Source organism: Peromyscus californicus, unplaced genomic scaffold (assembly GCF_007827085.1).
Source record: "Peromyscus californicus insignis strain IS unplaced genomic scaffold, ASM782708v3 Scaffold_22__1_contigs__length_63687245, whole genome shotgun sequence".
NCBI lineage: Eukaryota > Metazoa > Chordata > Mammalia > Rodentia > Cricetidae > Peromyscus > Peromyscus californicus.
In genome coordinates, this window is record NW_026294525.1 from 1,899,519 (window position 1) to 1,915,144 (window position 15,626).

The following is a 15,626-nucleotide window of genomic DNA, read 5'->3' on the forward strand; positions in this document are numbered from 1 at the left end:
CCTTGCTTGCCTAAGGAACCTGACTGGTCTAATCAAAAGCTAAATGATCAATAGTTACGCAGATGAGAGACAGGCAGGGCTGGTGAGCAGAGAGTAGGAGAGCTGGCCAGCCAGCCCAGCCAGAGGCCAGCCAGTCAGCCAGCCCAGTCAGAGGAAGCAGGAAAGCAGGACATACAGAATGAAAGAAAGGTTAAAAAGCCCTGAGGCAAAATGTAGATGAACAGAAACAGGTTAAATTAAGTTATAAGAGCTAGTGGGACAAGCCTAAGCTAAGGCTGAGCTTTGATAATTAATAAGAAGTCGCTGTCTCATTATTTGGCAGCTGACTGGTGGCCCAAAGGAAATGTCAGCTACACTGTACATACCTTGAACAGTCATCTGCAGAGGCCTAACAAGGTCTGGCTGCTTCAGGGGGTTCCCAGGGTACACAAACCACTCCTTGACCACCGGGCCGGTGCTGGCTCCATCTGAGTAAAGATAACAGGGTCAGCAGGTGCAGGAGGACCACAAAGCCCTTGCAAACTCATTTGCCTCATGAATGTTTCCTTTCACCCCAGGGATGAAAGTGATTGTGTCACCAACAGCTATTATGTTTCTTCAGTCTAACGGTGACCCATCCATTCCTTTCACACTGCTTTGCTAAAAAGGAGAAAACAACAAAAACAGAAAAACCTGAGCCAACTGAAAGTTTACAATAATTACTCACCAAACATACAGAAGAACTTTTATTTTGAAAAGTCTAATGTAGGGTTTGAATGTGACTTCAAATATTGAGTTCAAGGCCAGAAGGAGGGGGCTGGGGAGATAGGCTGGTGGTTAAAAGCACTTGTTCTTACAGAAGAGCTGAGTTCAATTCCCAGCACTCACATGACCACTCTCAAACCATAAACTCCATTTTCAGGGATCTGACACCCGCTTCTGACCTCCACAGACACCAGGCACACACACGGTGCAAAGATAGATATACATGCAAACAAAACACTCTGATACATAAAAAAAATTAAAGACCAAAAAGGACTCTCATAACATCGCAGTTCTTACTAAACACTTTCACAACAGTGGCACAGGAGAGAGGTAAGTGGGAAGGCAGGGTAGGTTGTGTCACACACTACCCTGGGAACAGACGTTCACACCATGAATCCACTCTTGAACTGACTTCCTACACTGAAGAGATCAAGGCTGCCTGTACCTAATCTCATCTCAGTTCAGGGACTGATCTTCATCGGTGATACCTACCCTCCACCTCTCTCCCAGCAGTGCATTTACACTTTGAAAATTTTTTTCTATTTAACCAGTACTTGTTTTTCCTAGGACTATCTAAATATGTGTGTTTATATTTCTGGTTTCTTGCCTAAAAACCCTTGTGTGGATGACTTGTACACATTTATAAAGTGCTGTTTGGCCTCTTCTCACAGGCAGGGAGAAGAGATACTGATTTCAACTACCTGGGATGAGGCTGGTATTGGGCAAGCAAAGAGAAAATGGAATAGCCAAGTTGATTCTAACCTCAGCACTCACACACTCCAATCTGGTACAATCCTGCAGGCTTATTTGTCAGGACAGGGTCTTACCCTTGTGTTTTGTTTGTTTGTTTGTTGAGACAGGGTCTCTCTATGTAGGCCTCAAACTCAAAGACATCTACCTGCCTCTGTCTCATAAGCGCTGGGACTAAAGGTGTGTGCCACCATGCCCAGCTTGTTGGTTTTTTAATATAAGATTTCATTTGACAGCCCAGGCTGTCTGGAATTGGTGGTAATTCTCCTACCCGTTTCCGAAGGGGCTTCCTCTAGCCGGTGTGTGGGGGTCGCTGAACACACTGGTGTGTTTGAATGCAAGTGTGTGAAGCTCAGAGGATAACCTCACATGTCGGATGTCGGCCCTTGCTTTCTGCCTTGTTTGACACAGTCTCTGCTGTTTTCACTGGGTAGTGAGAGCTGGCCCAGGAGCTCCAGATTTTCCTGTCTTGCCCTCCCATCTCCCGCCAGGAGCACTGGAATAACAGACACTTGTGCTACATGTCTGGCTTTTCCATGAGTTCTGGGGACTCAAGCTCAGGTCCTCCCACTTCTGGGATAAGCACTCTTACCCACTGAATCATCTCCACAGCCCTACCCCAACTTAAAAAAAAAAACTTTGAGCCGGGCGGTGGTGGCGCACGCCTTTAATCCCAGCACTCGGGAGGCAGAGCCAGGCGGATCTCTGTGAGTTCGAGGCCAGCCTGGGCTACCAAGTGAGTTCCAGGAGAGGCGCAAAGCTACATAGAGAAACCCTGTCTCGAAAAAAAAAAAAAAAAAAAAAAAAACTTTGTTCTTATAGTTCTATATTTTTATATTATTGGTTTAATTCATAATTGTGTACAGCTTTGGTTCTTACACTATTTTAACTGATCCTTAAGAACATGTTTGGGACTCTGAAAGACTGAAGGCTCAGCTGAGGCCTGCCCTCACACAATGCTGTTAGTTGCCTTAGAGCTGTCCTCAGAATGCCAGCAGAAACTGGAATCAACCAAACGTCCAAAGCTGAGGGCTGACAATGTTTCTCCAACACTGTCAACTAATGGGATTACAGGTGTAGAGTAGGAGCTCTCCCTGCAGCACCGACTGCTCAGTGTAAACAAACAAAAACTGGAAACAGTAAGAGATTTCGGAACACTTCTCCTAGGTTTTTTAAACTGTGATAAAATTCCTGGAGAAAAGTGACTTGAGGGAAGGTTACTGATTCTGGTTCATAGCGTGCAGTCCCATAAGGACAGGGAAATCATGGCCATAGGAGCCTGAAGCAGCCATAGTCGGAGAGCGGAAGCTGATAACGAACGCTATTGCTCAGCCCCTTCTCACCACTGCATATAGTCCAGGATCCCCTGTCCAGGGAACAGTCCCACCCACAGTCCACAGTCTTCCTACATCGCCCACAGTAATCAAGATCATCCCAGAGGCATGGTCAGGGTCTTGTCTCCGAGGTGATTCTAGATTCTGTTGACAATTAACACTAACCACCATTCACTCAAGGACCAAAAATTAATTCAAAACCAAATGTATAATAAATCTGGGGTGTTTCTGGCAGCATTCCCATGTTGCACAGTACAACCTCAGTGCAACCTTGAACACACAACATGTGCATTTTGTACTATACATGCCTTTATACCGTGCAATCCCAACAATACTCCTCAAAACACATCAGCTTAGATTCAAGACTATTGTATGTTATGAACAGCAGTGTTTTCATTATGCATACAGAGTTTTCTGTACTACAGAAACACAATGGTTTAATGACGTAAAACAAAGACTTTTAATGTTTTCTTGCCGTCACTTCTCAGTATGTACATATCAAATTAGTGTATCATTGGGTCGTCCTGTGTTAGACAAGCACATGCATCTCATCAGTGTCCACTTCTCTTTAACAAAGGTCAGATTACATGTATGCCAAAGAACTGTTTTAAAGTAAATTCATTATTAACATCAAACCTTTCATGTGCATACATATTTTATATACCTGGAGCCATAGGAAAAATTCTCATGAAAAAGGGTCATGAGTAAAAACTGCTTAAGACATTCTGATTTATGTTATGATTATTATTACAGAGAAAAAAAGAGGGAGAGATAACCATAGCAAAGAACAGGTATAAAAGCAAGAATGCTCAGAGGGAGTGAGTGTTAGCCACAATGCCTTCCCATCATGTGAATACCACATAAGTACAAATAAAGCAATACCAGTCTACAGTCCCAGAGGAGGCTCCCCTCTGGGACAATTAGATGCCCTAGTGTTCCCAGGAGGCCAGGATCCAAAGGCAGTCAGGAGGGGTGCTAAACACTCCAAACACAATTCAGTGTGTGTAGCTTCAGATCCTCTGGCAAAAGGCTATGCAAGCGTAAGCTGAGCTCCAGTGCTGGACCCTCACCCTCCAATCTGCATGGTACATGGATGGGCTTTTCCGGATAGGCAAATTAACATGGCCACTGCTGCTCACCTAATGATACTGAGAATCCAAATCTCCCATCTGAGCAAGCAATTCAACCACTATGGCTACTGTCTCTAAGAAATGCTTACTAAATACCAACACCCCAGGAAAGATTAAGTTTAAACATACATTCAAAGCATACACAGAAATCACTTGATTCACACCAGGGCAAAAGAAGTCACTATAATATTACTTTGGCCATGGACATTAGACAAATAAGCACACAAATAACCAGGCAGGTGCCACAGTGGTGAGTCTGAGTGAAAGCCGTCACATGGTAAGAGAGCAGCTGACTTCTGAGGGAAAAAAAGGAAAGGACCCATGGCTATAAACAGAACTGACCAGGCCCTTGCTTTGTACCCCACCTTTAAATTATGACAGGTTTATTTTCTTGAAGAAATAATAACAATACTGTTATCTCAAAATAATGTTCGGACAAACAGACATAAGCACCCTTTTGTGAGTTATGAAAACCCTGGTGTTTAAGAACCTCTCATTTTTACTGCTCTGGTCATCCATGCTCAACTACTCTTTTGCTATGTTCACAATATAAAATGCTTTAGGAAACATATAAACATATCATAAAATGCTAAAGGACATCTGTTTATATTTTTAAATTATTAGATTTTATACAATTGTTTTACGAAAATCTTACTTTGAGGGATATATAGATAGTACCCAAAAACACACCATACATGACTACAGCAGGTAAGAGTTTTCAGTTTTTAAAAAGCACAGTTTTAAGATATAAAAATATGACATTTCATAGTGACAGTGCAATCCTCATTAATGATTCTGACCAATTATGCTAATTAGATGGTAATATCTTGTGGCATTAATCTTTAATAGCATTCTCAAGTACAGATTTTACAGACAAACAAAACCTGTTGTCTGCTTGTCCTTGGAGATTGCACTCTCCTACATTTCTCAGAACCCAACTCCAAACAGAATCATTGCTAAAAGAGACCAACTGGCTCTCACCTTTCCAGTCCCCAAGTAAAAGCCAGTACACACGCTGCCGGACTGGACGGTAGATGAAGGCTTGGCTGGGTAGAGCTTGGTCCAGCTCATCCTCCAGGGTGTTGCTGCACTCAATCTCTCCACTGCTCATAATGTTGTACACTAGGTAGCTTTCTGAGTGGACATGATTCATCTTGGCAACCTGCTCAAGGATTCAGATGCAACAGATTTCTCCTTGAAAACAAACTTGAGTTTCAAACAGAAACAGTCAATACCACTTATCAGTTTAATCTAAGATATTCAAATGAGAAACTGTCATTCAAGCACATCAAGTGGTATTTATGTTTTTTTTTTTTCTTTTGGACTAACAAGTTCAAACTTTGTTTGTATTACCCTTCTCCTGTGGCCTCCAATCAACCAATTTTACACTTACTGTGCAGTATCTCCACCGACCCCTATCCCCCCAAGACAGGGTTTCTCTGTGTAACAGCCCTGGCTGTCCTGGAACTCACTTTGTAGATCAGGCTGGCCTTGAACTCATAGAGATCCACCTGCCTCTGCCTCCTGAGTGCTGGGATTAAAGGTGCATACCTTCATGCCCAGCTCTTAGTATCTTATTATTATGTCTACTCAAGGCCTCCCAATAAACACACTTCTGTTTTCCAGTAGGATTGGTACAAAGGGCTCCCAACTGAGTCCCCAGCAGAGCTTCTCCCCATACCAACTGCTCATTCATATGACCACCATATTGTCTTCTCAGGAACAGATAAATCTGTTTCCCTGTATAAGACATCCAAATGGCTACCACAAACTTCACCATGACATTTAGTCCCAGTAGGTCTCAAATCTCCTTTACCTCTCTGTATACCATTTTGCTCTCACAGAAACTGCTATGCTCATTTCAGGGGACATCACTGTCTCCAAGCAGTAGTTCTCTTCCACTTTGTGCTCTGGAAGCACGAATCCCACCTGTCTGCTCTACCACGGCTTCCTAACCTCCCGCTTCCTAACCATCTTGGGCTCACCTCAATCATGTCCTACCTTCTCTACAAACCTATCCCAGCTTCCCAACTGGAATTAACCACCCTTTGCTCATGAGACTCAACTCTTACTTCTCACATCAAACATCTTGGTGTTAGAAGCTGTGCTGTGTTCATTTGTTTGCTCAACTTTTCTCCTTCTCTCACTTTTTTTCTTATGTTCCATTGCACCTGGCTTCAATAATTAGCAAAATCCATGTTCCAGCATATGTATTTGTCCTCTGCACATTACGTGGCAGGCCATAAGATGTGATTTAAACTCTATTTTCTCATTAAATAAGCAATTTAGATCAAAAGGTCTATAATGACCTACATGTAGGGTTTTTCCCCCCTATAAAGAACACATCTCTTTATTGTGGGAATAAAGTCTATATTATGTCTACAACTTTATTCAGAATTTTAAATCGAAACTGTCTTACCAAGAGGCATTTATAATGATTTTGTTAGGATGACTTGGGCTATCAAATTTTTGGATCGAGTTTATATGCACCTAAGTAGAACTAGTTATATGGATTCATTGTTGAGACCTGAGTTTTAATCACCCTATTCATTGGTTTCTTTATAACACAAGTTCTATTTAAAAAGCCACTGATCACTGTGTGGTTTAAATGAGCAGATACCCAGAATGTGCTTAACACATCTGACAGCTTACAGTGTCAGTAAACAACAAATGTTTACTCAGGACTCCTGACATAATGTCCACTCACCGCCAGATTTCCTTAAACCAAGGCAATCCTACTACAGGTTCTAGTTGTTCTTGTTTATTTACTTGCGACTGTAATTTAATTAAAATGTTTCTCTCTTCCCTTTCCTCCCTCTAAACCCTCTCATATCGCCTCCCCACTCTTCTTCAAATATAAGGCCTCTTTTTTAATTAACTGATATTGCATGCATATATGTATTTGTATATACATATATATTCCTAAATATAACCTGTTGAGTCCATATAATGTTACTTATATGTATGTTTTCAGGGAGATCTTTTGGCACTGGACAACCAACCTTGAAAATGAGAAGCCCTTTCAATGTAAACTCCAATACAGATGTTCAACTTATGGATTTCATCGTGTCTTTTTTGACAAAATTACTTCTAATTAATTTTCAATTCTAACTTTGTGTTTGTGTTTGTTTTTGTTTTTTTGAGACAGAGTCTTTCTACATAGCCTTGGCTGTCCTGGAATTTACTATGTAGACCAGGCTGGCCTCGAACTCACAGAGATCCTAGGATTAAAAGCATGTGCCACCATCCCTGGCCTTTAATTCAAAGGAGTTTGTAGTTTTACAAATTTGCCTAGAAAATAATAATGAATTATATATACTTATTCTTCCAGTAAATTGTTAATTTTGGCAACTGTGTATACCTTGAGATATAATGCTCTCTTCTAAAGGTATCATGTTTCCAGTTATGTACTTGTGATTCTTAATTCAGTCATATTAATACCACCTAAGTTTTCTTTGTTTTTGCCCTGTCTTTATTTATCGTAGCTTGTCCAGTGCAATGAAAACTACATAATGTCCTGTTCAATCTGATTTCTCGACTACTGACAGAGAAGAAGCATGCGTATGTGGTTGTGGCTGTGCCTGCCAATGTTCCACATCAAGCCTTTTCACCCAAAGTTTTGTTTGGCCACATGTGGTTAAATCATGCAAACTGGAATTCTAGCTGCCTAGACTTAACTGCAAAGGCAACAAAATTAAGTTCATCAGTAAATATAACACATAATCTACACACTGCATAGTACTTTGCCTTTGCCTGTAAGGTTTTCTAGACCCCGTCTTCCTACTGTCCCTTTCCAGACTCCAGCAAGCAGCCTACCTACACGTTTGCTGTAGCACTGTCCATAATTACCAAAATCTCCCAACTGCCAAACCCAGATGCATTTTGGCCCAAGACTTATTAAAAAAAAACTTTAATTTTTTTTATACCTCGACATATGCAGCTTACATGTTTTCTCCTCCTAGAAGAGAATTACTTTCACCTCAGTCTCTGTCTCTCAGTGGAGTGTTTAAGCCTCCATCCTACATATTCTTCTACTGAAGGCTTCTAAGACATTTAAAAAGAGAATGGCTTCTAACTGTCTCTTTCCTACTAGGAATGGAACTTCAGGCCCATATTTCATTGTGTGCACATGTCAAAGGTGCTACACTACGTTTTTCTGCAGTAAAATTCAGTTAATCACGTTCCTGCAAATGGCCCTTCACCTCTCTCAGCTGCTGTAGCTGTACTAGGGGGAATCCCTTGACAACACAAACCTGTTTACTATTAGCTCACTTCTAAAACAGGGTGCAAGCCAATCACAGTGGCACACGCCTGCAGGTCTAGCACTTGGGAGGCTCAGGCAGAAAGATCGAGAATTCTAGCAGAGATAAGTCATGATCACTTCTGAACTCCAAGTTCTCTCCCATATTTCCTTTCTTTACACTGGAAACTTAAGTTCAAATCTTGACATCAATTTTTATGTTTATTTATTTTCTTGATGCCAGGGATTGGAGCTAGGGCCTTGCTAAGCATATGATCTACTGCTGAGCAACACTCCATCTGATATCAGACCTTTACATCATGCTATTTGATCATCAAAATGATGCAATCTGTTGCTCTTGTGTGTGCTCCGTCACCCCCTCAGCATTTTCAACTAACCCATGCAGAGCTAGTGCTAAGCCTCTAACGGCAGGGCTCCTTCGACTATTAGTTTTTAAACTAGGATGGGAAACCCCCAAACCAAAAAGCATGATGCAGCTGCTTCTCCAACTGCCATTTCCCAATTCTAGCTCGTTTACCCAAGTTTGTCCTACTTGAGTTTCTGAAGTGAGTTTTAATCCATTCTTTGCAGTATAACCAGTGTTTCAAAAACAAACATACAATCCCATCACATACTATTTAAAAATGTGCAGTACTGCTTTACGAGGTACAGAAATCAAGCACTAAGTTCTTTCAGGGGTTCCCTGTGAGGTCTAACCTGAGCAGTCAGACTCACCGCACCTGCAGCAGCTGAGAGAGCTATCCAGGCTGTGGAGTTGGGAGGGGGTACAAGGACCCTCACAACAGAGCCTGAGCCACAGAGAACATGCACAGGACACAAGCAGGCAAGGTAATGAAAGGCAGAGAATGGGAAGGGACAGATGGAGACAGAAGCAAGCTGAGTGGCTGCAGAATCAGCAATAGGACTCCCTCTGGGCCATCCCAGGCTAAGTTCTGTGTCAGATATCACCTCAAATGGCACACATGAGACCAGGAGGAGGCAGCTTCATGCGATCCTGGAACTCCTGACCACACCTCATCTCCAAGAGGCCAGCAGAGAAGATGGACGCGGACTTGGGTTTCAGCTCGAGGTCAGATCCAGAGACTGGAACCTGGCATTAGTGCTGGGTGTCATGGGCCTTGGACCCCTCTGCCCTCAGGTCAGAAGGGAGACAAGAGCCTCCACCTCCATAGACCTGCCTGGTGACTGAATGGTGCATGTGAGCACTGCCTTCAACAAACAAGAAGCCCTACAGACATAGGAATCTGAGGAGAATCTTTACAAGATCTGCATTAGAAGTAGCATTATTACATCCAATCTGCATAATAAAACTGAGAGAAGTTAAGCAAGGTCAGACTCACCTTCTCCCTGTGCTGAAGAGTGCCAATCTTCCTGCCACACCACATACACTTCACTACTCTACAGGCCGCCAGCAGTTTCCTGAAGGTCCCCTCTACCTTTTCTAGGAAGCACTAGCAAATACTTCCAAGTGCAAACAACCATTTTGTTTTCTTAAATTCTCAACATCTGCCTACCTATGATTCTCTTAGGTGATGTGAGAGTCTACATTTTACTGTAATCACTGTAACCTGCTATTAGTTTAGCTGCCACAATCCATGTAACAGAAAAAAGGTCGATGGCTTTTTAAGGAGGAGAGACTGTTGTAGCAGGAGGTCACTAAGGAGCTAAAGCAGGGGAAGGAAGTCATTTATCCCACCAATATTTAAAGGAAAGCTATTAAAAGACAGTATGGGAGGCTTAAAACATACAGCACTGGAAAAACAAATGACCTGCCTGAGGACCACAAGACAGACATTGATCACACAAACAGATTCCAACTGGAGCACACAGACCGGTGGGTAAGACACTTTTAACAGAAGCTGCAACAGAAGATATCGGTAAGCATTAACATGGAGAAAGATTCATAGTAGTGGTCCACAAGGCAGGAGATGTGGTGACCACATAACCAGAGGAGGAGGAAAACCAGTGTGACGCAAGGCTGGAGACAGGCAGAGGCTACATACCATTATTTCTTGGCTACATGTTTTTTGTTACAAGATAAGAATTATAAGAAAATACAAAATAAAGGACTTTATTTCTTCACACAGCATGACAAATGAACTAAAAAGGGCAAAAGTCTACTCAGGAGGATTTCTTGACAATTAAGATAGTAATTTCCATAAGAGATAGCTGGGACTAGGGAAAAAGATAGCTGGAAGAAATGGATACTGCACAAATTTGAAACTCATTTAATAGATATAGCAAGACTCAAAAAGATTGGTTATGAAAAGGGAGAAAGCCAGGTATGGTGGCACAGACTTTAACCCTAGCACCACCATCATGGCTTCACTCATGCTAAGCACGTGCTAGCCCTTGAGTTACATCCCGGTCCTGTTGTCTTGGTTGTACTAATACGGTGGATATCCACAGGGATGTCCAAAGGTTGCAAGCTGAGAACCAAGCATGATTTTACCCACAAACTTTGAGTACCACAGTGTGTTACCATTATTCAACTACAGATCTAGGAATTCTGTCTCACTTTTGAGACAAGGTCTCACTATGTAGCCCTGGCTATCCTGGAACTAACTGTGTAGACCAGGCTGGCTTTGAACTCAGAAATCCAACTGCCTCTGCCTCCCAGATAGGTACTGAACAGTGACTCTCCACCAGAGTGAACTCTTCAGAGCCTACAGATTGTTAACTTAGAATCAGCCTGGACTCCTGGCACTTAGCTACTTTTATAGTGTGGTTACACTCTATCTTCTCCAAGTTTCCCTCTCCCCAAGCCCTAGGCTCTTGCCTGGATAGTTTACCAGTATGCTTCACAGAGACACTAATTTAATCACTACATCTGTGGGGTTCCCACAACCCCACATTTCACTTATTCAGAGCAAATGTTGTCCTCCGTAAGGCCTGACTCCATTGGGAAACCTTCTCTTTATACCTTAACCCAAAACATTCTCTCCTTAGAATTCCGACAGCTCTTTCTCATCATATTTATAAGACAATATCAAATGTGCTTACAATATGATTTCATATTTATGAGATATCTTCCTAACTAGACTCAAGAGGTGTCTAGTCTGTGTCTTCCCACAGTTCTCTGCAGATAATTAGTAAATTCCCACAAGCAAATCATTAGTAGGTATACTTTCAAATATGACCCCGTAGGTAGAGGTGGGAGAAGCATGTCCCCTTACCTTTAAGATTTCGGAGTCTGAAACCATGGTTACTTGTTTAATTTCAGGTTCCATATCCATGGCGTCTTCTTGTTTAATTTCAGAGTGTGTACACATGAGTACTTCTAGATTAAATTCAGCCTCTGTTTCTGGAGGTAATTTTTGCTTGACCTCTGGGTATGCATATATGGAAACTTCTTGCTTGGATTCAGGATCTGTGCACATGGGAACTTCTGGTTTGGATTCAGGATCTGTGCACATGGGAACTTGTTTGAATTCAGGATCTGCGCACATGGAAGCTTCTTGGTTGGATTCAGGATCCATACACATGGGAACTACTTGCATGGACTCGGGATTACTACATGCAGAAACTTCTTGCTTGGACTCCAGATCTACACACATAGGAACTTCCTGCTTAGATTCAGGGTTTAAACTCACCACTTGCTTGTCTGTCATTGTACCTTTGGGTTTTTGAACTAACCATGGAGATTTCTGCCCTGGCAAAAGATATGATGCCACTCCTTTATAAAAAAGAGCTTTGTTTGGTCCCAAGGGTAACATCTCTTCTATCTTTTTCTCACCTTGATGCAAGTGAAGAACTTTGGAGATATAGTCTGAGACAGCTAAGATAATATTTCCTTTTTTGCCAGCATTCTCTTTCACAGAAGCATAGGAGGACAAGCACTTGTACCGGAAGCTTTCAAACATGCCCTCTGGGGTGATGTCGTTGCCAAGCAGACAGGCCAGCAGAGGAAGGTCTGCCACATGGAGGCCCAGACTCTCACAGAGCTTGTCTCGACAGAGCATGATGGTTTCCAGAGTCTCCAGGCAGAGATCACCAATTGAAAAGTAGGGACAAGTGTCATAAATCAAGTAATCAGTGTCTTCCCCAAGGATCCCAAGACAGTTGTGCTGGAGACCATAGGAAGCTACCTCATAGTCTGCCTCCTGTAATGAACAGAAGGTTTCCTGGCCCAAGGACTTCAGAGCGAACCGTGTAAATATGGCTAGCCCGGAGGGAATGAAGAACATGTTCCTGCCTGGCTGATCTCGCTTTGACTTGATATAGTGGAAAATCTTGGATATCTCCCTGTTGTTTTTAAGTCTTCGCTTTACCCACTCATCTCTCTTACCTGGCTCCACCATGCCATCAAAGAAGAATATCAACTTGATGCCGGCAGATGTGAAGGCGGCTACAAAATCTCTCAAGGCAGAAAAGTATTCTCGCCACTGGCCACCGCAGATCCAGGATTCTGGTGTGTACCAGTATCGGAGACAGCACATGGCATCCACCACGATGGTAGGGGGACATCCAGGGTACTTGTTTCTGTGGCGCTCTGCCAGCTCTTGGATATTTACTACTGTACATATATGTGGGCAGGTACTTCCCACAAAACCCTGTAAACCTCTCACACCCATAATTGATTCTATGAATCTGCAAAGAAAGAAAGGAAGGAAGGAAGGAAGGAAGGAAGGAAGGAAGGAAGGAAGGAAGGAAGAAAGAAAGAAAGAAAGAAAGAAAGAAAGAAAGAAAGAAAGAAAGAAAGAAAGAAAGATCCATAATTAGTAACTCTGGCATTATTTCTAGACATGTGACATTGATCAAAGCAGACACAGACAATATTTAATGTTCTGAAAATCTTGTGTTACCACACTAAGGACATACTGATTAGGAGTGTAGTGTTTTCAGTGGAAATACAGAAGGCATTTTTACTAAGCATACATTAATTTCTAGAGCGGGACTTTCACAAAGACAATATCCAGCATAGCAATCTTTTGAAATCTCACTTATTATTCAAGGCATTTCTCAGTTAAATTCAAAGAGGTAAAGTTTTACTTTCCATTTATGTCTTGAGGCAGCAGGGGGTGGGAGGTGGCATGCATACATGCAAGGGTGCATGTGTGGAGGTCAGAGGACATTTGTGCAACTTCCTCTACAATGTGGGTCCTAGGAACTGAGCTCAAGTCATCAGGCATGGCAGCAGCCATCCTTACCCATTAAGCCATCTCAGCCTGAGTTAAGTTTTTAAAGGGGTAATTATTTCCCACCTAGAACTTAAGTATTAGTTATTTTTAAAATCTAAAATATAAACTGGAACATGAAACATGAGCAACCTTCAAAATACTACCTTTTTTTTTTAGATAGGGTCTCACCATGCAACTCTGGTTATAGACCAGGCTGGTTTTGAACTCACGGAAACCCATCTGCCTCTTCCTACTGAGTGCTGGGATTAAAGGTGTGTGCCATCACACCTGGCCTGAATAACTACATAACCAAAAGTAGCCAGACGCCACCCCGCCTCCCAAAAGAACACACTGACTTGACGTACATACAATTTTAGTTCACTGATAGCTAAGCAAGTCTGTAGTGACAAAATCAGACTAGTGGTTGCCACAGATAAAAAATAAATACATGTTACTGCTTTGTAGAAAAGAGGCTGACATGACTTCCCTTCAGATGGGAGCTTTATTAGGGTTATGGCTTAGAGGGCTACAGGCAGCCATATGATGGGACAGTGAAGCAGGAGAGGAAGACTTCAGGTCCAAATAGAGGTTCACTAACAGATCGAGCATGACAGGGGCAATTATAGCAGAGAACCAGACTGTTCAGTTCCCAGAATGGTAAGAGAGGTACAGCACCAGACCACAGATGGCATGATGAGGTCCTGAAGGAAGAGAGAATTCTTTCTATTACAAGAAACAAACAAACAGATTGTAATGTTGTTTTGGTTTTGTTGTTTGTTTGTTTGAGGGGGGGGGGGACAGTTCCATATCATGTGACCTAGCCTACTTGCCAGGAGTCGTAAGACATGAAAGCACTAAATAAAAGTAAAATTATTATTCAAGGTTTTCTTAAGGATTGGCATAAAAGGGGCTGAGCTCCCTTCTAGGTGACACAGGCATGTGGTGGGTCTGTGATCTAACAGTGGTGTCTCTGATGGAGGCAGGCAGGAAGAAAGCATGCCCAAGGGTGTTCTTTGGAAATGGCAGGTATGGATACTACTATTACTATGCTGATATATATATATATTTAACACAAAAGTTAAAATGTATCAAACTATGATATATATATATATTTAACACAAATGTTAAAATGTATCAAACTATTCCGGTAAACCGTTAGGTACACTCAATAAAGGTGTTAACAAGAAGCTGCATAAAAATGTACTATGCTAAATAGTTGCATCATTTGAGACAATGGCTATGGAAAAAAACTGAGATATAGATACAAAATAGTTTAAGAGTCAGAATTCAAAATGTGGGAAAGTATCATCCGAATTCTTTACTTAGTAAGAAGCACTTACATATGTCCTTGTATATAAATGAAAGACATTCATTCTTCAGGCAGACAACAGGTCCATCAATAGTAAAAAAAAAAAAAAAAATTCCACAAGAAATCTTGCATCTTAATGGTATATTTTTTCTCCTTTTTTTTCTTTTTGTTTACCATGGCATCATGCCACTAAGTCCTTTGATAAAATATCAACAACAACAAATCCTTAATATACAAAAAGCAACACAAAATAATGCCTCTTGAAGACCTAGGGCAGAGAGACTATCTCATCTTATAGTATATTCACCAGCCAGGCAGAGCTGAGCACTCACACACACAAACACTAATCTGTAAAACAAATTGACTGATGTGTGGTAAAAGCTACAAGCTCCACTATACTAATGAAGAAGCTATAAAAACTCTAGGCTAAACAAAGGTACCTTCACAGGACTATCATTTTAGGAATTTACTGGTTACTAATAGATGCTAGCTCCTGGTAGAATTTGAAGTTGTCATATAGCAATTTAGACATCAAAAGTTGGGTGGACATAAATATTATGTATTTTATGTTAAAACTACTACTGTAATATATACATATATATGTATGTATGTATGTACACACACACACACACACAAAAGATTTATCATCAAATTGTAATGACGATATTTGAGTTACCACAGTCTGAACCTGATGACACCATTATCTCAACTATCAGGGTCTGAACCTGATGACACCATTATCTCAACTATCAGGGTATCTCTTGGACTCCTGGGTTTGGACCCCACATTTGGGAAGGTGGCACTTCCTGTTCTCGCTGTTATCATTTTAATGTAGTTCTGGGTCTCACATATGTAGGCAAACATTCTGCCACTGAATTATATCACAACCCCTGACAATTTACATTCATTTCTGGAAAAGGGTGGTTTTTGCCTTAATATGATCCAACCCAGTATACAGAAGACAGACTTTGTGAAGGG

General features: G+C 41.7%; 1 protein-coding gene across 5 annotated transcripts in view; it reads right to left on the reverse strand.

Annotated features, from left to right (window-relative positions):
- Window positions 1–15,626, reverse strand: part of Fam120b (family with sequence similarity 120B) — a 77,543-nt gene that overhangs the window by 41,856 nt on the left and 20,061 nt on the right. For all 5 annotated transcript variants that reach the window (XM_052750711.1, XM_052750710.1, XM_052750709.1 and 2 more), the window contains 3 exons: window positions 11,396–12,809; window positions 4,940–5,120; window positions 366–467 (listed from right to left, as the gene is read on the reverse strand). In XM_052750711.1, the coding sequence (XP_052606671.1) occupies window positions 366–467; window positions 4,940–5,120; window positions 11,396–12,793 (1,681 nt within the window). In that variant the 5' untranslated portion in view covers window positions 12,794–12,809. The remainder of the gene's footprint in view (window positions 1–365; window positions 468–4,939; window positions 5,121–11,395; window positions 12,810–15,626) is intronic.